Source organism: Triticum urartu, chromosome 3A, assembly GCF_056163025.1.
Source record: "Triticum urartu cultivar PI428250 chromosome 3A, HENAU_Tu73, whole genome shotgun sequence".
Lineage (NCBI taxonomy): Eukaryota > Viridiplantae > Streptophyta > Magnoliopsida > Poales > Poaceae > Triticum > Triticum urartu.
The window spans coordinates 661,219,792-661,240,653 of NC_141875.1; the positions used below are offsets into that span (position 1 = coordinate 661,219,792).

At 46.2% G+C, this 20,862-nt stretch overlaps 4 protein-coding genes and 1 pseudogene across 4 annotated transcripts; 2 read left to right on the plus strand and 3 right to left on the minus strand.

Moving 5' to 3' along the window:
• The first annotated feature begins 2,789 nt into the window (after positions 1–2,789).
• On the plus strand, positions 2,790–5,168 carry LOC125545812 (2-hydroxy-palmitic acid dioxygenase MPO1). Its single transcript, XM_048709847.1, has 4 exons — positions 2,790–3,282; positions 4,452–4,514; positions 4,615–4,686; positions 4,769–5,168. The coding sequence occupies exons 1-4, from the start codon at positions 2,974–2,976 to the stop codon at positions 4,883–4,885; spliced, it is 561 nt and encodes a 186-aa protein (XP_048565804.1). The 5' UTR covers positions 2,790–2,973; the 3' UTR covers positions 4,886–5,168.
• A 4,896-nt stretch (positions 5,169–10,064) lies between these two features.
• LOC147981163 (uncharacterized) lies at positions 10,065–13,974 on the minus strand. The gene is made up of 2 exons (XM_087513862.1): positions 12,796–13,974; positions 10,065–11,274 (listed from the first exon to the last, which is right to left on the minus strand). The coding sequence occupies exon 2, from the start codon at positions 11,265–11,267 to the stop codon at positions 10,221–10,223; it is 1,047 nt and encodes a 348-aa protein (XP_087369988.1). The 5' UTR covers positions 11,268–11,274; positions 12,796–13,974; the 3' UTR covers positions 10,065–10,220.
• LOC147981164 (uncharacterized) lies at positions 11,694–12,803 on the minus strand (annotated as a pseudogene).
• A 1,111-nt stretch (positions 13,975–15,085) lies between the features above and the next one.
• LOC125545814 (uncharacterized) lies at positions 15,086–16,197 on the plus strand. The gene is made up of 3 exons (XM_048709849.2): positions 15,086–15,466; positions 15,579–15,694; positions 15,778–16,197. The coding sequence occupies exons 1-3, from the start codon at positions 15,157–15,159 to the stop codon at positions 15,949–15,951; spliced, it is 600 nt and encodes a 199-aa protein (XP_048565806.2). The 5' UTR covers positions 15,086–15,156; the 3' UTR covers positions 15,952–16,197.
• Positions 16,198–16,294: 97 nt separating this feature from the next.
• Positions 16,295–20,862, minus strand: LOC125545813 (putative serine/threonine-protein kinase At1g54610). Its single transcript, XM_048709848.2, has 7 exons — positions 20,462–20,862; positions 19,486–19,791; positions 17,956–18,273; positions 17,661–17,876; positions 17,296–17,396; positions 17,088–17,211; positions 16,295–16,897 (listed from the first exon to the last, which is right to left on the minus strand). Exons 1-7 carry the CDS (start codon positions 20,702–20,704, stop codon positions 16,535–16,537), a joined length of 1,671 nt encoding a protein of 556 aa, XP_048565805.1. The 5' UTR covers positions 20,705–20,862; the 3' UTR covers positions 16,295–16,534.

The window sequence follows — 20,862 nt, forward strand, 5'->3', positions numbered from 1 at the left end:
TGTGGAACCGAGGCGACGAGGATTACAAAGCGGCGTGTCGCTGACTCGGCGGGCCCATTCTCGTCGCCCAAAATCAGTTTCCCCGGCGCCCCCAGCGCGTCGGGTTCGGTCTGAATCTGCCGGCGTCAGTTTTGATACTAACCAGCTAAAAACGGGCTCCCAGGAACGTGACTAGGCCTTTTTTGAACGTCGATGTTAAAAAGTAGCTGAGAAGACTGATGGGACGCGACTGAAGATGCTCTAAAGGCTGCATCAGGGCGCCCGGCGACCGGCTCAAATTTGCTCGGCCGACCGGCGGCGTCTAGCGCTGGCCTTCGGTGAATGTTGTTAGAAAAAGAAACCGTAGATCGAGCTGTATTCACCGGACGCGTACGGGCCGGTGCCGGGGACGCATGCGCGATGCATGCCTTGGCCGCAAGTTCTCTGCTGTAGCGGGAGCAGTCGTGCCGTGCGAGCTAACGAGCGAAGGCGTGAGCGTTACGACCTCCACCGCTGACACAAATCTTCAGAATTTTATATGGGAAATGGAAAATGAAGCAACGCCAAGATTGACCAAGCATACTCTTTTTTTTGTAATTGACTAAGCATACTCTCCTGCATTGTTCTAGAACATAGAATAGACCTTCTAACTTTTCCCCCCTTTTTGCGGTTGATAGACCTTCTAATTAACCGTACCAATTTCGTACCTCCGTGGGAAAGCTTTGAATGAGTCTGTAACGAACTCAAGTATGGCCTGGCATATGCTCCGTGTACTGGATAGGAAGTTAGGAACATGATCCAAGACGAAAAAAGACCTGTTCCAAGCCGATCCATCAAAGACCAACACCTATCGAATCCCCTAAAATTTGCCAGAGGCACATCTCCAAGCACCCTCTAATAACGCGGCGTCGCATCAGCAGAACGAGAGCTAGGCGGGAAGAATCTTATTACATCTTCAGGGAGCTGCCACCGCCTTGTCTTCTTGAACAGGACACAAAACTAAAACGAACTCACAAAAACACCTAAAAATGAAGCGAGACCCCTTCTTGCCGGCAAGAGTCAGGGTCCACCACACCTCCATGGTCCTTAGACCCATCAGATACAAGGCGGACCGACGGCAGCGCCGGCGGAAGGCAAAGGAACCCTAAGTTTTCTCTCTTTCTTGGAGAGATGACGGTGACTACTTTGTGTCTACCATGAGCCTAGCTTAACAACTCGTTCGTTAAGACATTGAAATCTTAAGGTTTGCATGTAAGGACTGTGCATCTACTTTTTTTTCGGGAGGTGCTCGTAATCAGTCGAGTTTTTTTTTGTGCGTGTGTTTTTCCGTTCTATTTACACAAATTGCCATGCATATGACTTTTTCGAATGGAGACCCCTTTTGAAATTTTCATACATATGCATGCCATGGTATTTTTTGTTTTTTTTTTTCTGAACGGGATCTTGTTTCCAAACGCATAGTAGCTCAGTCCCTTGGAGGCACTTTGAGTATGATTTGCATATACTCCCCAGAGTCAAAATGGTCATCATCAAAGAACATTATACCCTTAACATTGCACGATGGAAGTGGGACGCAAAGTATCTTAGCTTGAGCTCGAGTGAATAGCAAAATCCAAAAAATAATGTTTTTGAAAAAATAAATTGATTTTTTTGTGGCAAACATTGATGGATGTTTTGAGTGTTTGCGAAGTTTCATCACAGAATAATGTTTTGGAAGTTGTGACAAAAAAATCAGTGATCCAGAAATGTTAACTTTGAAGACATTTTGGAGCATCGATTTTTTTGGCACAACTTCCACGAATGTCATTTCCTAATAAAATTTTGTAAGCACTCTAAGTTTTCACCAATATTTGCTATGATTTTTTATTTTTGAATTTGTTTACTATTTTTTGAATTGATTGTTCACAGCAGGTGCATATGAGCTCGAGCTAAGGAGTTTTTTTCAATGGAAGTGTTCCTTGTGTCGAGTGAGACGTTATAAAGGGCGGGCTCCACGGAGCCCTTTAAAAAATCATAAAAGTATATAAAATTTTGAAAATATATTTTTCTACAAATACATATATATGTTCTTCAAATATGTATAAAGTTTCATGAACCAATTCTATTATTTTCAAGAAAGACGAATATTTGGCCCAAATACAACAAAGAAAAAACCCATTGTAAACTATGCATTTACCTTTTCCGTGTGGATCACATATGAGTTATATGTCCATAAATTTGTACTCACATGATATTAAAAATACATGCTTGTGTGTATAATTGTTTTCAATTTTTTTTTTGAGCATCAGTACAGACACAAGCGCTCATATACACGCGCATACACTCACCCCTATGAACGCACACACGCACACCCTACCCCTATGAGCACCTCCGAGAGACTGGGCCGGCATATCATCTTGAGATTTACGAAGTCACCGTAGGCGCCTCGTCGTCGACGGAAACATCTCCTCCCACTGAAAGCGCATCGCGGGAAATCCTGAAATAAATCCAGGAATAACACGAGCACCAGGATTTGAACCCTGGTGGGTTGGGAATACCACTGTCCACCTAACCAACTCAAGATGTGGAATATTAGTATTTTCGCAGAGAAAAAGGGCTCCATGGGTCGGCCACCATATGCATTTTTCGTCCTTGTGTCCCGATTCTTTGATTTAATTAATCTATTTTAATATAGTACTCCATAAAAAAGGTTTGTGTGACGAAAATAATTCTGAATACTGTATATTTCATCTGACCGGAGCACGGTCTGACCAAACTGTAGAATGAATGATAGAGCCGCCAGAGCAGTACCAGCGACATGCCCCCGCCTTGTTCTCTGTCAAATAAAAGGAAGGCAAAAGTCGACGGCAATCTCTTAGAGTAGAGCGACACTCCTCCCCGCCCTTCGTAAGTACTGTAGGCGCCGCCGTTTCCCCCATCCGTCCCCCCCGGCGCTCCGCCTCCGCCGCGCCTCCTCCGTCTGCGAGCGGCAGCGCCCGATCGACGAATCCCGCGATGGCCGGCGGCGGCGGCGGGTTCCTCGACCTGGAGCGGCACTTCGCCTTCTACGGCGCGTACCACAGCAACCCGGTCAACGTCTTCATCCACGCGCTCTTCGTCTGGCCCATCTTCCTCACCGCCCTCCTGCTCCTCCACATCGCCGCCCCGTTCCCGCGCGCCGCCGCGGTCTTCACCGCCGTCTACGGGGCCTTCTACGTCTCCCTCGACCGCCGCTCGGGCGCGCTCGCCGCCCTCCTCTGCCTCCTCTGCTGGGGCGCCAGCTCCGCCCTCGCCGCCCGCCTCGGCTTCTCCCTCGGATGGAAGGTTTTGCATCACACAGCCCCGCTCCTTTGATTGAACTTGTTCTGGTGGTCTGTCTTCAGTATTCATACTTTTCTGATTTGGTGTGGTGGTGATAGGCTATGAGATTTGAGAAGAAAATAATTGATTTGCGGTTGGATTGATCAGGCTATGTGCGCTGAATTTCTGTAGTGGGGAACGGGATTTTTAGAGTTTGTGGTCATCTTCGTTGAACAGCATCAGAGATCAATTAAACTGAAAAGGGATATGGAGCAATCAAAGCTTGCTTTTCATTTAGAGATAAGGGTTCAGGACTAAACATATATTGTACAACGTCTTACATTATGGGACGGAGAGAGTACATGCTAAAAAATTAGTGCAGCTTGAGACTATTTTATTGACTGCAAATGTCTAAATACCACAATGAGCTCTGAAATGCATTGTAGTGTACAATAATTAGATAGCAAGTAGTAAAACTTGTTGTTGCCTGTGATGAAATGAAATTCCTGGTAGAAGATGGGACTGTTGGTCGTTTGACGATTGATTTCTGTCTTTTAAGCAGAGAAGTTATATTCTGTAACACAAAATAGGAGTACTATTGTTCTGAGGGGAGTTCATCTACCTGTCATAGAAATTACAGCATGGATTGTGCTGATCTGATCATTGTTCATGGTTGATGCACTTGTCTTTACGTGAGCTAGCTGTAACTCGCAATAAACCACACTGCACTAGATGTTTGCTTGCTCCTTCTACTCCTAATTAGTGCACTTTTAAAGGCCATTACACATGATATTGATCAATTAATAGTCTCAAGCTTTACTGATTCTGCCGCACTTGTGAAATTCACGCTTTTTTATCTGGTCTCAGTGGGTCTGGGTTTCTGAGGCTTAAAGTTTCAAAAGCTAGACTGCCGACACCTACTTGGGGATTCAATGCCTGTTTCGTCACCCCTGAAATTTTGATTATGTCGATTTTTGCTTTTAGGATGAAGGATGCTGCACAGTTTGCCGTGTTGAAGATGCTTACATGGGGATTCAATCCCTTCTTCTTAACTCCTGAAATTTTGATTGTGTGACGTTTGCTTTAGGATGAATGATGATGCATAGTTTGCGCTGAAGATGCTTTGTGGCTATAGAAAAGAAGATTACAAAACATAAATCGATCAAGCATAAATTCTTGTTTTTTCCCTGCAGGTGGTATTGGTAGCTCAGCTGTTCTGTTGGACTATGCAATTCATTGGCCATGGAGTTTTTGAGGCAAGTCTCTACCAAGCTATTATTAATAGTAGGTTGAGCACCACCTGTAGAAAATTCTTGCCCAAGGATTACTAATACTTGACACTTACTCTGATTGTAGAAGCGGGCACCTGCTCTAGTTGACAATCTTGTCCAGGCTTTGTTGATGGCCCCATATTTCGTGCTTCTAGAGGTACGCATTCTGTAGCATCATCACTCTGATGATCGACAAGAGATTGCCTTACAAGTCATGCCAATCTTGTCGTTTGCTTCAGATTCTCCACAAGTTTGCCGCTTACGAACCGTATCCTGGCTTCCATGCCAATGTGCAAAAGCTGATTGACGCCAAACTCAAGGAGTGGGCGGACAAGAAAGCAAAGAAGATGTCATGAACTGTGCCCAAGAACTCCTGATGCCTGATGCTACGTCTGCTGTGTAACAGGGAAGATGAGAGTGATCTACCCTGTTTGCCGTCTCTATGTTACTGAAGAAGATAAACTGAACCGTAGACTGATATCATCTTGAGATGTGATACGCTTGTTGTATGACATCGGTGTAAGATGGGATACGCCATGTTTGGTGTTGTGTTTCGTGTTGGTGAAGATTTCTTATAGAATGAACAATAAAGTAATAATATATTTTTAATAAAGATTCTGGTGCTGTGCCTGTGGTAAATTTGACCAACGGCCTGGAACGAGGTTTATGTGTACCGTGGAGACCCAAACACTGCTTGTCATCGGTGTGTTTGTTGTGTCGATCTTGGTTTTCCGCTAATTAACTGTGCAATTACGTTCTCCTTAATTAATGAAGGGAAATGAGACAAATCATTTACCTTTGATTCCAAATATAGAAGCCTCCAAGGTTGAAATGCAGGTCTCTTTGGTCAAAGAGCCCAGAAATGAGAGAGAGGGAGTGTTGCCTTGTGCGAAAATATCAGGTGATACCAACACTTAAATGCTCTCATGATACCAAATCAAAACATTAAATTTAAATGTTTCAAAAAATTCCGAAGAAAATCACGAATGTTCACAAGATATATGTCTAAAAACCCTAAAATATTCGGATCCAAAATCGATATACACATTGAGAAGCAAGAAAGACAAAATCTGTTGCTTGTTCCGCAAAGAAAGTGTTCCCTGGCAGGCAGTGCCGTAGCCCGTGGCGTCTGTCTGTTCACCGGCTCCATCATCACATCGTTTTCTTTGCGGCGCGTACATATACTCCCTCCGTTCGGAATTACTTGTCTCGGAAATAGATATATCTAGTACTAAAATACGTCTAAATACATCTATTTCTGCGACAAGTAATATCAAACAGAGGGAGTACAAGTCATGGCGATGACTTGCAAGCGAGAGGAGAGGAGAGGAGAGGGGAGGGAGCCCATGCCTCATGGACCTTTTCCGACGACCGTGCAAGTGCAATTGCAATGCATTCGTAGCGTAGCGTAGCCGAGCCAACCATGGAAGAAAGAAAGGGACCGTGTCTGCCGTGCCTGGTTTGGTTGACACTTCCATGGATGGACGGATTTGTTTGAGTGAAAAGATCAACTTCTATTGATTGATAGAAATAGTACAGCTTATATATGTTTGGAAGAGACGCATCACACAAGACGCGATGGTTGGAACCGATGCAACGGTTAGAGGAGAGGGGAAAAGAGATGTGTCGGTTACTACAAGACGCCTGCATGCCGCAGGACAAGGGGAGATTTCCCTCTAATTAATATGTGCTAATTAATCATAACACTCCCCCTAATCTACACTTGTCCATATAGAATCGTCATATAATCATCAGGTAGAATCGTCATCTTGAAAGATTGTCCAGGTTGCATCATCATCTCAAAAGGATTCTTCTCCGGTGATTCTTCATTAATATACTTGATGAGAACCTGAAACATAAAACTCACAGAGAGAAAGAAAAGTAATATGATACTTCAAACAGGTACAGTTCAGGGAGACACTCCCCCTGATTCTTGCAGGTCCCGAAGTCGTCGCATACCAATTCCATGAACATATTTCTGGAATGTAGAATTTGGTAGAGGCTTGGTAAATAAATCAGCAAGATTTTCACATGATTTAATTTGCAAGATGTTTATTTTCCCCTTTTTCTGAAGATCATGGGGGAAAAACCACTTAGGAGAAATATGCTTAGTGATATTACTTCTAATGTATCCTGTTTGCATCTGTGCAACACAAGCCGCATTATCTTCGTAGATAATGGTAGGTGATTCTATAGAACCAATTCCACATGACTTTTGTATGTGGTTTATCATTCTGCGAAGCCACACACATTCGCGTGATGCCTCAAATAATGAAATTATTTCAGAATGATTGGTAGATGTTGCCACCAGAGTCTATTTAGAAGACTTCCATGATATGGCAGTTCCACCATGTAGGAACACAAAGCCGGACTACGATCTGGCATTATGGGGATCAGATAAATAGCCAGCATCGGCGTATCCAATCATACCAGAGTCCTGATTTCTCCGGAACTGAAAGAATAGGCCAAGATCCTTTGTGCCTTGGAGATATCGAAAGATATTCTTAACTCCGGACCAATGGCGTTTGGTGGGAGTTGCGCTATGTCTAGCAAGTAGATTCACTGCAAATGCGAGGTCAGGTCTCGTGCAATTTGCAAGATACGTGAGCGCTCCAACGGCACTAAGATATGGAACCTCAGGTCCCAATATTTCTTCTCCCTCGTCCCTTGGCCTGAACGGATCTTTCTCTACGTCTAGAGAGCGAACCACCATGGGAGTTTTAGATGGGTAGGATTTGTCCATATTGAATTTCTCCAATATTTTCTGGATATAAGCAACTTGGTATACCATGATTCCGGAGGGAAGGTGCTCAAATTGAATACCTAAGCAAAATTTGGTTTTACCCAAATCCTTCATCTCAAATTCCATTTTTAGGTGATTGTGTGCTTCATCAATGTCATGTGTGTTGCCAATGATGTTGAGGTCATCGACGTACACTGAAATGATGCAAAATCCTGTAGAGGACTTTTTGATAAAGACACATGGGCAATCACTACTATCGGAGTAGTCTTTTTGTAGAAGGAACTCACTAAGTTGGTTGTACCACATCCGTCCCGACTGTCTTAAGCCATATATTGACTTATTAAGTTTTACACAATACATGTTGCGTTTTGCGCTTGTATTCGGGATAGAGATTCCGTCAGGAACCTTCATATACATGTCCGAATCTAGTGACCCGTAAAGATATGCGGTCACGACATCCATCAACTGCATAGATAGACGGTTTTGCACTGCCAAAGATATAAGGTATCGGAAAGTGGTTCCACTCATTACAGGAGAATATGTCTCATTGAAATCAATGCCGGGTCTCTGCGTGAACCCTTGTGCTACGAGCCTTGCTTTGTATCTCACCACCTCATTGTTCTCATTCCATTTTCGGAGAAAAACCCATTTGTATCCGACGGGGAAAACATTGGGAGGTGTCGGTATTGCTTCAGTGAATACCTTTCTTTTGTTAAGCAAGGCAATTTCTGCTTGTATTGCGTCCTTCCATTTAGACCAGTCGGAGCGCTTTTGGCACTCAACGATGGTCTTTGGATCATGATCAGTGAGAAGGATATCTGCAATTTTTCAGCAAAATAAATGTCGACAGTCGTAGACTTACGATCAAAAGATTTTCCAGAATCGATATAGTTGATGGAAATTTCCTGCACTCCTAGTGACTCTTCATGATTTCCCAATACGCGTGAGTCTGGGTGTTCCGATGGCCCAGCCAGTGTGTGCAAACTGAAGTTGGGTTGTGGAGGTTGCCCTTCCACTGGGTGTATACTACCCATAAGGTGTTTGTCAACGTTGAGCTGACTTGCATTTACTGACTCAGAGATTTTTTCTCCTCGGTTTCCTTTGTTGCTTGCTGGAAGCTTGTTCCAGGTCAGAGGCCGTACTACTCCCCCTCTTTTTAGAAACAGGGAGTTGAGTGGTTTTTATTGGTACCTCCACTCTTTCGGGCGCATTTCTGGCCAGATTTAAGGACTTTATAACACCTTTTAGATCAGTAAATGAATCTGGCAGGTTATTTGCAAGATGTTGCAAATTAATGATTTTCCGAACTTGGAGTTCGGTCTCTTGTGTACGTGGATCAGAGGACGAAATGGCTTGAGCATTCCAATCAATTTCCGGGCATTCTTTCTGGTACTTGAAGTCTCCCCCTAATGCCGGAAAGTGTTCCTCATTAAATATACAACCAGCGTGACGAGCTGTGAACAGGTCCCCAGTAAGGGGTTCCAGATACTTAATAATCGACGGCGATTTGTACCCCACATAGATCCCCAGTTTCCTATGTGGGCCCATGGATGTCCGCTGTGGTGGTGAGATCGGGACGTATGCAGCACATCCGAACTTACGCAGATGGGAAATGCTAGGAGGATTTCCACGTACCAATTGCAGAGGGGAAGTACTGTGATATGCAGTAGGCCTCAATTGTATCAAGTCAGCAGCGTGTAGAACCGCATGACCCCAACAAGAGGTCGGCAAGTTGCAATTCATTAACAAAGGTCTTGCAATGAGTTTGATCCTTTTAATCAATGATTCAGCCAAACCATTTTGTGTATGGACATATGGAACAGAATGCTGAACTTCAATCCCCAGGGCCATGCAATAATCATTGAAAGCACGTGAGGAGAATTCTGCAGCGTTATCCATGCGAATTGTCTGAATTCGACTTTCTGGATAATGGGCTTGTAACTTAATGACTTGCCTCATTATCTTGGCAAATGCATGGTTTCGTACGGACAGAAGACACACGTGTGACCATCGTGTAGATGCATCAATTAGAACCATGAAGTACCGGAAAGGTCTAGATAATGGTTGGATGGGACCACAAATGTCTCCTTGAATACGTTCAAGAAACTGAAGTGGTTCAGCTTGTATTTTGAGGTGAGAGGGTCTCAAAATTAGCTTTCCCATGGCACAAGATGTGCACACAAAGTCTGAAGATTGAGGAAATTTTGACTCAAGCAAATTATGACCAATGGAATTGCTAGTAATTTTTCTCATCATCCCGATCCCGGGATGGCCTAGGCGATCATGCCATGTTTGAAATGCATCAACATTTTGAAAAATTACTTTGTATGCAACATGTTCTACGGGTTTGATGTACGTATAGTACAAACTAGACGATAGAGAAGGAATTTTTTCATGTACCTTCTTGCCATATCCGTGATCTCTGGTGAAGAGTAGATACTCCTCTTTGTTATCTTCATGGGTTTCAATGTGAAAACCATTTTTACGGATATCTCTATAACTGATCAGGGTACGTGATGAGTCGGGATACACCAAAGCATCCTCAATTATCACTTGTGTACCGCCTGGGAGTGTAAATATGGCACGTCCAGTGCCAACGATTACCGTATCGCGTCCAGCGATAGTTAGAATATCTCCATTGATCTTTTTCAAAGTTTGAAAATATTTCATCTCCCTCAGTATGGAGTTTGTGGTTGCACTATGCACAAGGCATAATTCCTCTTCCATCGGATTGTCACCGTAGGGAACTATATATAAGACAAAGAACTTTCAATAAGAAAATCTCATGTAAATACATAGAATACAATCTTATTTATATCAAATATGTTGGTACAATGACAATCTTATTATATCAAAAGTGCGATACAATATAAAGACAACAACAATACTTATGTTCTTATTACAACATCACAAATGGGCATAGCTAAATAGATCACTAAGGAGTGGGACTAGTCGAAGTCTCCAAACACGTCGTTTGAGGTATACTCAATCATCATGTTCTCCGTGTCAGCAAGGTCCTCTGGCTGATGGAATGCAATGGTGTTGCTCGGTCCAGGAGGAACGTTGTGCGAACTACCGGCTCCATTGGCGCTGTCTGGATGAAGGTTGAAGTTGGCTTCGAACCTCTTCCCTTGAGGTGCTTTGCGTCCCTGAGATTGCTGGTACAACATAACCAGATGCTTTGGGATCTTGCACTTGTCGGTGGGGTGCGTGTAGCATCCACACTTGTTGCAAAGCAGGGATTTATCATGCTTGGGCTTTGCAGTGCCTTTTTCCTTGTCTGAGTTCCCAGACCTCCTGTTCCTAATGCGCTTTCGCTTGTTCTGGACATTTGATTGATTGCCTCTAAAGGCACCATCAAACTTTTGTCTATTCGCGACATTCATATGAACTTCAGGTAAAGGTTGTGCCCCAACTGGGCGTTGAGAGCCATTCTTAGCGAGTAGCTCATCATGCTTTTCAGCCTGAAGTAACATATGAATAAGCTCGGAATAGACAGTATAGTTGCGAGCACGGTATTGCTGCTGGAGGATCCTGTCTGAAGGGAGCATAGTAGATAAAGTTTTCTCTATCTTCTCCGCATCAGTAGGTTCCTTCCCGCAAAAACGCGGTTTGGAACTTATCTTATGAACTTTTGGTTGTACTAATGGACTGAAATCCTTCAGACGAAGGTGAGTCCAATCATGGAGTGCTTCTGGCAGGACGACTGCCTTCTGTTGTTCATATCTCGTTTTGAGGGCTAGAAACAAAGCACCGGGAGATTCCTCCTCTAAGTACTCAGACTTTAGATCTGGGTGAATATGGTGCCTTATAATGTATAAAGCTGCATAGTTTTGCTGTTCAGTCAGCGGCGTGGTTCCGGCCGGTAGAGGAGTCTCCGGACCCTGGATTGCACGCGCTATCCCACGGGAAGCAAGACTGATCTTGACGTCTATGGCCCATGTAGGGTAGTTGTGGCCATTGAGGGCAAGCTCCTCAAATTCTTTTGCGGTCATCGTTTACCTACATGGATGAACCAGAGATAATTAATTTACGGAGGGTAAATTAAAACCATCATGGTTGTATTGTAATAATAGTGCAAAATTTGATACTCAAGTGAAGAACTTGAATAATGTAGACCTCAATTGATTGAACATAACACGTCGAAGATCGCATGGATCTCACGGTAATAGGCTACATAATCTGACAATGTCAGTAGATGCGCTTGTTTCTATTACCTTGTGTATGTTATCAATTTAAATATAAGGAAGTGCACATTCAAGGTAATCATTTGTCGAATTGGACAAAATGTAGACCGTGATTCCAAATATAATGAGGGAGGCGTGTATCAAAATTTTGCAAGTTTGTTGTGCAAGAGAAATTAATCTCAATCGCTGAAACATGTTCTCGAAAATTGATATGTGGTAAACATATTGAACATGTCATTTCCAGATAATGCTGGTTCTTTATTTACATTATCAAATACATTACATAATGTAAACACACGCCTACAAATATTTACACAAGTCCTAAAATAGAGTAAATCTAAATACCAGACTAGAATGTAAATAACTACATGTACATAGGCTAAACAGTACTAGAACAGTGATACATAGGCTATAACTACTGTTAAAAGGATTAAACAGAAGAAAGAAAGAGAAATTTCTGCAATTCAGCCCGTAGTCAGGGACTATCTGGGCACAGGCCAAAGCCCACGTGGAGTGGGGGCGGTCGGCTGGCCTTTATACGGCCGGTGATTAGGGATCGAGGGATCCCAATCCTCCCGACCAAGTCCTGTGCGCCGCCACCCCACACACTCCATTGCTGCTGCTCACGAAGTGGTCGCCGACGTGCCTCCTTCTTCCTCAGACGAGGAGATGTAGACGACGCCGGCAGGGACGCCATTCGGCAGATCGGAGGCGAGGCCGGAGTGGCTGCTTTCGCGGCGGTCGATGGCGGCGATGGCGCGACTGAAGAGGCAGCGGCGTCCCTCCATGCTTGCGGAGTCCTGGAGGCGCGGTCGGGCGACCGCGCGCGGGGACGACGGTGCCTCGTCCAGCACGGAGGTGGAGGCATGTGGGTGCTCGGTGGCGCTGCGACTCGGGCCGGCGTCCACGTCTTCAGGCTGAGCGACCGGCGTCGGGCTAGCGGCTTGGATCGTCCCTCCGGCGCCGTTCGGGAACGGCACAAAGACGAAGAAGCCGGGCTCGTCAGTCGGCGCTGGAGGCGGAGGCGGAATCCGCGTTGGAGCCGCGAGCATGGGCCCGGGGATCTCTTCTCCTGCATGTGCGGGAGGCGCGCTGGGGCCGGCCACCGTTGGGGCGTGGTCACCGGGAGCAGCGGCGCGATGGCCGTGTCTGGGGGCGCGGAGGCCACGTCGAGGGCCGCGTATAGCGGCATGGTGGCCTTGTCCAGCGCCACGGCGTCCGAATCGGCGGCGACGGCGCCCGCCTACTCCATGATGGCCACGGGCTGTGAAACGGCGACGGCGGCCGTCCTCACGGATGAGGCGGAGGAAGAAAGAGATGAGTCCAGGCATCTCACCGTCGGCGAGGCCTTCCTGTGCTCTCGGCAGAGCGTGCGTGATGACGTGTTTGAGTGAAAAGATCAACTTCTATTGATTGATAGAAATAGTACAGCTTATATATGTTTGGAAGAGACGCATCGCACAAGGCGCGATGGTTGGAACCGATGCAACGGTTAGAGGAGAAGGGAAAAGAGATGTGTCGGTTGCTACAAGACGCCTGCATGCCGCAGGACAAGGGGAGATTTCCCTCTAATTAATGTGTGCTAATTAATCACAACAGGATTGATGGATTTGTTCTCGGAAAAGCATGCAAGCAACCAATCCACACAATCCACATGTGCTAAACCAGGACTACTCTGCTGGGGTCACGCGTGCGCTGATTACTAGTCAATCATCGCCCATGTACAAAAGATGATGTTTTTTCAGGGTCTACATACGGCATCTTCAATGTCGTGTCTCCCTGGACACGGATATGGGGTCGATTATCCAATCATGTCCATCAAACATCTGGACACGTTTCAAAAGAAAATTGGCACGTCCTATGCTCTTCGCTGGATGTGGGCACGTTTGTGTCCCACGTATTACTCTTTCTCGCCGTGCGTCGATTGGCCATCAATCTCGTCGGTCAAGGTGACATCATTAGAGATCGCTTGCAAACGTACTCGATGTTCCCATATGAGGTGTCTATTTTATGTTCATGGCTCGCCATATACATATGTACTTTCTACTAGTAGCATTCTCTAGATCAACCATGTGCACATCAATGTTCTGTCACATTTATCGAAAATATTAACTTGCACCGATTCATCCTAAAACAGAGCAAGAACTGAAGCTTGCCTACTTTCACATAAGAAGACAAGCTTGGGGGGCACTGGCTTGAGTGAGCGCCAACAACTCACGAATTGTTCGTCTGTTCCTCACCCCCTCGGTTGTTCCAAACTAGGTTATTTATTGGGCCTAAGGGTACTCCATGTCGGAGCCCGCCAATGTTGTCAAGTCCATGGTTGTTGCTTCATTCATCTTCTACCTCTTGATGTTCCGGGAATTAGTGTCATTACCATCCTCTGACTTCTTGTTTAAGTTCTCAGTATCAACTAGGTTAGCAGTCCTTCCATCTATTAACATAAAAAGTCCCCTTGACATATTCACACCATCTTGATTCTCAAAACCCGAGCATCTCTTGGTGGAGCCCAAAGAAAGAAGCACTCCACCTTGGGGGGGGGGGGGGTGCAGGGCTGGACTCTGTACTCTTGAGATCCTCATCATACAAATTGTATTCCCTTGGCATGTGGGTACCACGGTCACCAACATCGATGCCCCTGTCGCCATTCGCACGGCCTCCTCTATTGCCACCGCCGCTTGGAAAAGTACTCTTCCCTATGGTATTCAACAACGATTATAGTAGGCGGGGAGATGATGTCTCTTGCTGCCATGGCCAACCAAGCCACAAACACCACATAACATGGCCATCTTTTCATATTCGAAATCAAGAAACATCTTCTTCTTCCTCAAGGTTAGACTAGCACATCTCGTCAGTGGTTTACAGACATCCAAAGTGGTGTGCACCCAGATCCCGCCTCCTTGTCCTTCACCGATTGCTCGTCGACAAAGTCCACGGCGTCCACTTTCTTGGCCAATTGCAACGCGATGCTCCATGTGCGCAACTTCTCCTTTAGTCCCATGACACTCACACATGCCCGATACATGAATACCTCTGTCTCCTCCAGTTCCGACCAACCATCATAGCTAGCCAAAAACACCTGGCAGTCGTGGAATAACCACGGACCATCTCGCACACGCTCCCAGTCTGCCAAGCAACTTAGTTGCACCGAGAACTAATTATCTTTGGAACACCATGATTGTTTGCATGCTTGATTGTACACGGGAATAAACAAAGAATTCTCTTGGAAACAAATGATTCCTAAGAAAAACATCCTATGATCAAAAGAACACATGTACAAAATAATCTAAAGATTAGATCCTCCGATTTTCCTTTAGAATTTTCTCTTTTTTAGGGGCATTAGAATTTTTTTCTCGAGACTATTGGTAATATTTTGAATCAAAGAGGCCTGCTTACCACTAACGGCCCATCTTCACTAAAGGCTCTTATAGCCGGGCCGTGATTCTTACCGCAGCCCAGAAACGCGAAGGGTAATATGGCCCAGCAAAGCCCATCCGCAGCCGTCTTCCTGCCAGGCGGGACCCACCTGTCATCAGCCACCTCACCTCTTCCCCGCCAAATTTGGGCTCCGCACCCCCGCGAACCCCTCGCCGCCGCTCGCGCGCCTCCGGTACTAAGTGCACGCGCGCAATGGCGCGTCCGCCCGTGCTGCAGCTCCCCGTCGTCCCCCTCTCGCCCACCCTCTCCTTCGCTCGCGATGGGGTCCGCGGCGTCGACCGACAGGGCCGAGCGGCGGAGGCGGGACCGGGCGCCGGGGCACAGCGGGGCCTCCGATCCCCCGGCGGCGCCTCCGCAGGATCCTTCGGCGTCGGCGTCGGCATCGGAGGCGGATGTGAGCAGAAAGGGGTGTAAGGTGGCGCCAGAGCCCAAGGATGGGGAAGAGACGGCGCCGCTGCCGGGCTCTCCCAGCTTCCGGATCTACTGCCAGAAGGCGGCCCGGGTCGACGCTCTGGTGGCCGAGGAAGCCGATGAAAACGCGGACGACGACGGGTTCGCCAGTGCCGAGGGTAATTTGTTCCCCTTCCCCTTCTCCTGTCACTGTTCCTTGCTTGTTCTGCATCACACAAGTTTCATTCAGGCGCATTGCGCTGACACCTTGAATCGCCCTATTCCTTGCAGACACTACTATGGCGGTCAGGAAGGACGATCCTCCACACTGCTCCGGCGACGCCCTACTCCTTGCAGACACTACTCTGGCGGTCAGGAAGAACGATCCTCCACAATGCTCCGGCGAGGTAGGCATCACAGCAAATTCAGCATTTGCAAATGCACCAATGGCTTACTCTTCTACTCTGAATCCCGCTGATACGCACCGCAGTTGCCCAAATGTAAGGATGGGTGGCTGAAGTTCAGAGGCCAGACGGTCGTCGGCGCGCTGCACAGCTTTATCGTCTGTCACAGCAAGAGAACTTCAGCTCCTCCTCCTGCTGCGAAACCTCCCCACCGTCCCGGTGCTGCTTCACAAGCTGTTGCTGCAGAGCCCTATCTCTGACCAGGCAGTGCATGTGTGCTTCACGTTTTATGTGTCATCATGTAAAATGTGGATGATTCAGTCACCTCCTATGATGCTTTGCGGCGTTAATTTTCTGTACTTAATCCTGGTTGTTGTTTGTGAGCTAACCCTGCATATGAGCAACTGGTTTCGAGGAGCGCCAGTATGTGAGTGCTCCTTTTGTTCATTAGAGAAGGATTACTGGTTAGTGTTGCAGAAAAATGGATAAGCATACTAGTTTGGAAACTGTTCATGCAAGCCTTCTCTTCTGGGAATTTTTCTCTGTTCTTGAAATGCTAGAGGGTCGGAAGCAAGCATTTCCCAAGATTAAGACCATTTCCAGTTATCTACAGTGTCTGATATTATATCATCTGAATCCATGTCACTGGTGAAATCTCATATGTACATAGAATCGTTGTTCACAACTCTACTTTATTATGCTCTCTAACTATACAAGTATAGCCTATCAGTCGTGTATTAAGATGAACAGCTACTACCCCACAAAAAAAAAAGCTACTGGGACAATGGGATGTAAGAAAAGAAGAAGAAAAAAAGATTAGAAAAGAGGGACATAATTAGCTTGTCATTTGACTGCACCTACTGGGAATTTTCCTTTGGCTCTAAGCTGATCCCTATTCTTTCTTCTCACCTCCATCGGATGGCCAAGCGAGTACGGCCGGAATGCACCTATTAGAACCGTGGAAGGCGCCATCGTGAGGCTTGGCTTCGCTTTGTGCATTCCCTTCTTTGGGCTGTTCAGGTAAGATTTCACGTGACCAAATAGTAGGCTCGGCATTTTCTTTAGCTCCACAACCGATGATGAGAAGAACTCGTTGGTTGTTACATCGGCCAAGGTATCTATGCTATGACCAATTGATGCATCCAGATGCGGCGGAGGAAATCTCTCGAGTTTGGTTGTGCTTGTACTTGTCACCAGTCTTGGTATCTATAGAACAATATGTACATTTTCCTTTTAGTCATAGCTCTATTATATGTCTAAATAGAGCGTTGATAAAAGCGTCAATAGAAGAGGACACAAGAAGTAGAAATGCAATTTTTTTGTCAGGCATAGTGGTAATTTCCGCATGATACAGTTGAGACAAAATTCTTGCAGAAGGAAAAGAAGGGGAACATACCTTTGGGTTTCCATGTGGCTTATTATTGACATCTGGAGTAAATACTCTTCTGCGACCATGATTTTGTGAGATGGGCTTTCTGGTATTTGTCTGGCGTTCTACCGACCCATTCGCCCTCAATTTTCTGAAAGATATAGTATAACAGATGTTGAAGCTTCTGGTGACACAAGAGAATAGCAAAAATAAGTTCGAAAGGGTTGAGCAGGACCTTTTGTGCTTCTCATACTTCAGTTTGATATCCATTTCTTTACACGGCGGATACCGTGGAAGGCTTGATGGTTCACAGGCATATGGTTCTGTCTTGAAGAACTGAATTCACAGCAAACAGTAAGCTCTTGTGAGGAGAAGATTATTATTTGTTGTCTTCTTATTTTAAACTATGTATCTAACATATTATATCAATGCCAACTCAATTTTAATCCATGTACTGTGACCAATCACAAATTATCTTCTTGCATAGTGGCTACTCTGTTTTTATCGCTAGCTTCCAGTTGAGTTTTTAGCAGTATTTCAAGTTGAGACTGACTCCTACTGTTTCAAAGTAGATGCCTTGAGGGTGAAAGCAGTATTAACCTCACTGTTCAGAGCATCAGTTGCAGTGCCTCTCATATCTGGGTCAATAGATAGGAGAGTCTCTAGAAGTGATAGGGTAGATGGTTCCAGGTCCTTAAATTTCTGAGCCATACACCGCTCATATGGCTTGAATGTATGGTGTGGTAACTTCAGTTTATCCCAGTAATCGTCTGCTGGAGTTCCACATAGCTTGAAAACCTTGTGAAGTTGTTCCACCTGACGAGCACAAGTTAGTCTCCAAGTGTGCAATTTTCTGCAAATAATTGTGCGAAGCTCGTATTTCGTGTGGACCAACCTCTGTTCGTCCGGGGAATATAGGCTCGCCGAGAAGGAGTTCGGCCAACACGCAACCCACACTCCAAAGATCAACACCAACGCTGTAGTGAGTGGCACCTAACATTAGTTCAGGTGGACGATACCAAAGTGTGATCACTTGGCTAGTCATGGGCCGCGGGTTATCAGGATCAAAATGAGTGGCCAGTCCGAAGTCGGCTATCTTAAGAATCCCGTCCTCGCTGACCAGCAGGTTCGAACTCTTGATGTCGCGGTGAAGGACACCTTTGTTGTGGCAGTGCTCGATTCCAGACAGTAGCTGTTTCATGTAGCACTTCACCTGCAAACAGACAGTTACACTTCATGAGAAAAGAAACACAATTCAATGATATCATAAGTGTGTCCATGGAAAAAGATGGTCCTTGTTGGAGCCTTGCTTTTGGGAAAAGAAAGGCATTTTCACACTTTCGACAATTCTAAATGAAATGATTTAGTTGCAGCCAATGTTGACAGTTGAAACATCTGATGGGAATTCTTGCAAGCAATGTGTGAACAGAAAACATTGGAGTGTCTGTCTTTGTCAATTGGACTGGAAGCCGTGTTCAAAGTTCAAACCTAGTAAAAAAAATACTCTACTTGGGTAGTCCAACAGATTTCCAGGTCCACATCATCACAGTGTTTCTGAGCGACTGATTTGTTTGCATCTTTACAAAAAGCCAAAGGCAAAATTCTTTACAGACGATCTGTCAATGATTCTTCTTCTGTTCCAGAAGAGAAAATTTGGTTCCATTCGGAGAGTATCAAATTTTAGTTCTGACTGAGTATACTTCGAAATTACTGTATCCTACTTAACCAGCTATATGTACTAGAATCTAGACTAGATTTCTGTAGAGACTATTATTATTTTGGACTTATTTTTAATACTTTTCATACAACAATTCTTCTATTTAGAAAAAAACACATATTTGTACACATACACCCATTTGCAGTGGTCCAAGATATGTTCAATTTTGTCTTGAAAACATCTACGTGATCCATCTTTTTTCTTTTGTCAGCTCCTATATTTGACTATCAAGAGACTACAGGAATATGTCAACTCGCCACATCATCAATTAGAATTCAAGCAAGTCATTTAACCAGGCAAGCAAGAAGTTCCATTCCTCAGATAACCTAATCCCTTCTAGAAACCATGAAAAATCAATCTCTTCGAAATGGCGCCAAAAGGTTTAATTCAATCATGCATATATACCAGATCGCTTTTAGTTAAAAGTGCAATAGTCCATTAAGCTTACAAAAGAACAGGTTTTATGCCAATGTAAATGGAGATCATCATCTCACGTACATTATGAACAAGCAGTTTTTCACGAACCCGAGTTAACAAGCTGGTTCAGGTGATATATCCTGCTCAACTGTAAAAAATGCTACTACATCTAGTTTTTCAGGTGCATACAGAATTCTCAACGATGAATGCGCATTTCAATTCATGGACAAAGGTTTTCAAGAAGTGTATGTCACTCTTACAGTGATGAGGTGAGCAGTATGCTCTGGTTACCTGGGGCAAGGTGAAGCGTGCGCCGGAGGCCGTGGCGGCGGAGACAAGCCCGGTGAGGTCATGGTCCATGTACTCGAAGACGAGGTAGAGGGATGGCGCGGTGGCGAGGCGTGACGTGACGAGGCCGTGGAGCCGGACGACATTGTCATGCTCGCCGAGGCGGCGGAGCAGGGCGATCTCCCGCGCCATGAAGCGCGCGCTCTCGGCCTCGCCCACGCCATCCACCCGCACCTTCTTGAGCGCCACCACCGCCCCGGTCTCCACCTCGATCGCCTTGTACACGTTGCTGTACGTGCCCGACCCAATCTGCACACACACAAAAGAGGAACAAAAAATTCAGAACCAAAACAAATTACCAAACACAACACAGCAGAACTCTACGGAGTGCGAGCAGCCGGGTTGACTTTGTTTGCCGATATTTTTTCCCGTTCGGAGTTGCTACGAATTCCTGTGATGCCGACAGTAGAGAAAAAGTATCAACGGAAAGCGAGGCTGTTGGTTTCTTAAATCTCAACAGAGCTCGGGATTTGTTCGTGCCTGCTCTTGTTTAACGGCCCGGCTCTTGGAATTTGGGGTTTGTTTATGTGTTGAACTACGGAGGGGGCATCATCAACGACCACTTTTTTTTGTCCTCTCACCCTTGTTCTTTACTTCTTGCCGCAAAAGAGGTTGGTTTTTCCTTTGGAAGCACTCCTTGTCAGCAAGAACTCGAACGGCAAGCTATCTGATTATTACTGGCTCAAGAACGCGGCAGGGCAGACACGGAAGAACGAAATCGCGAACCAAAATCGAAGCAAAGCCGCCCAGAAAGGCTTCCCCCAACCACTCGCCGCTCCAGCTTCGGCGTTTCGAGAGAAAGAGGCCAAGCTTTTCCGGCAACAACCACCAAAGACGGCCGGACGAGCTACCTAGCTAGGCAGCGGCAGGGAACAGAGGGAGGATCAGGCCATCAGGGAGAGTGGTGCTCCTCACTCACCTTCTCGAGCTTCTGGAAGGCGTCGGCGGAGCGGGGCGCCCAGCCCTGGAGCGCGTCGCCGGCGGCGGAGGAGAGCCAGAGCGGCCACCCGGAGGCGTCCTTCTTCACCGCCGCGATGTGCACCGGCGCCGGCGCGCTGAGCTGCGCCTCGGCATCGCCCTCCCCGGCCTTCGCGGTCACGGCGGCAGGGAAGAAGAGGGAGGAGCCCGGCGCGTCCGCGAGCTTACCGAGGAGGCATCCCATGGCCGTCCTGCGTCATGTGGCGGCGGGAGCAGGGCGGTTGGTCGCGAGCAGAGGGGGAGGCAGGGGAGACGACGGGAGGGAGCGGGAATCGTCTCGTCCGTCGACGAGGAGGGCGGGAGGGAAGGAGGGAAATGGGCGACTGGTCTACGACTACACGC

Excerpts from the sequence above, each read along its gene's own strand:
- LOC125545812 (XM_048709847.1), top strand. The coding sequence starts at position 2,974 with ATGGCCGGCGGCGGCGGCGGGTTCCTCGACCTGGAGCGGCACTTCGCC. Across the intron at positions 4,515-4,614 it reads TTGGCCATGGAGTTTTTGAG|AAGCGGGCACCTGCTCTAGT; the intron begins GCAAGTCTCTAC and ends CTCTGATTGTAG. Across the intron at positions 4,687-4,768 it reads CATATTTCGTGCTTCTAGAG|ATTCTCCACAAGTTTGCCGC; the intron begins GTACGCATTCTG and ends CGTTTGCTTCAG.
- LOC125545814 (XM_048709849.2), top strand. The coding sequence starts at position 15,157 with ATGGGGTCCGCGGCGTCGACCGACAGGGCCGAGCGGCGGAGGCGGGAC. Across the intron at positions 15,467-15,578 it reads CGGGTTCGCCAGTGCCGAGG|ACACTACTATGGCGGTCAGG; the intron begins GTAATTTGTTCC and ends TATTCCTTGCAG. Across the intron at positions 15,695-15,777 it reads CTCCACAATGCTCCGGCGAG|TTGCCCAAATGTAAGGATGG; the intron begins GTAGGCATCACA and ends TACGCACCGCAG.
- LOC125545813 (XM_048709848.2), bottom strand. The coding sequence starts at position 20,704 with ATGGGATGCCTCCTCGGTAAGCTCGCGGACGCGCCGGGCTCCTCCCTC. Across the intron at positions 17,877-17,955 it reads TATTCCCCGGACGAACAGAG|GTGGAACAACTTCACAAGGT; the intron begins GTTGGTCCACAC and ends TGTGCTCGTCAG. Across the intron at positions 17,212-17,295 it reads AAGTATGAGAAGCACAAAAG|AAAATTGAGGGCGAATGGGT; the intron begins GTCCTGCTCAAC and ends TATATCTTTCAG.
- LOC147981163 (XM_087513862.1), bottom strand. The coding sequence starts at position 11,267 with ATGACCGCAAAAGAATTTGAGGAGCTTGCCCTCAATGGCCACAACTAC.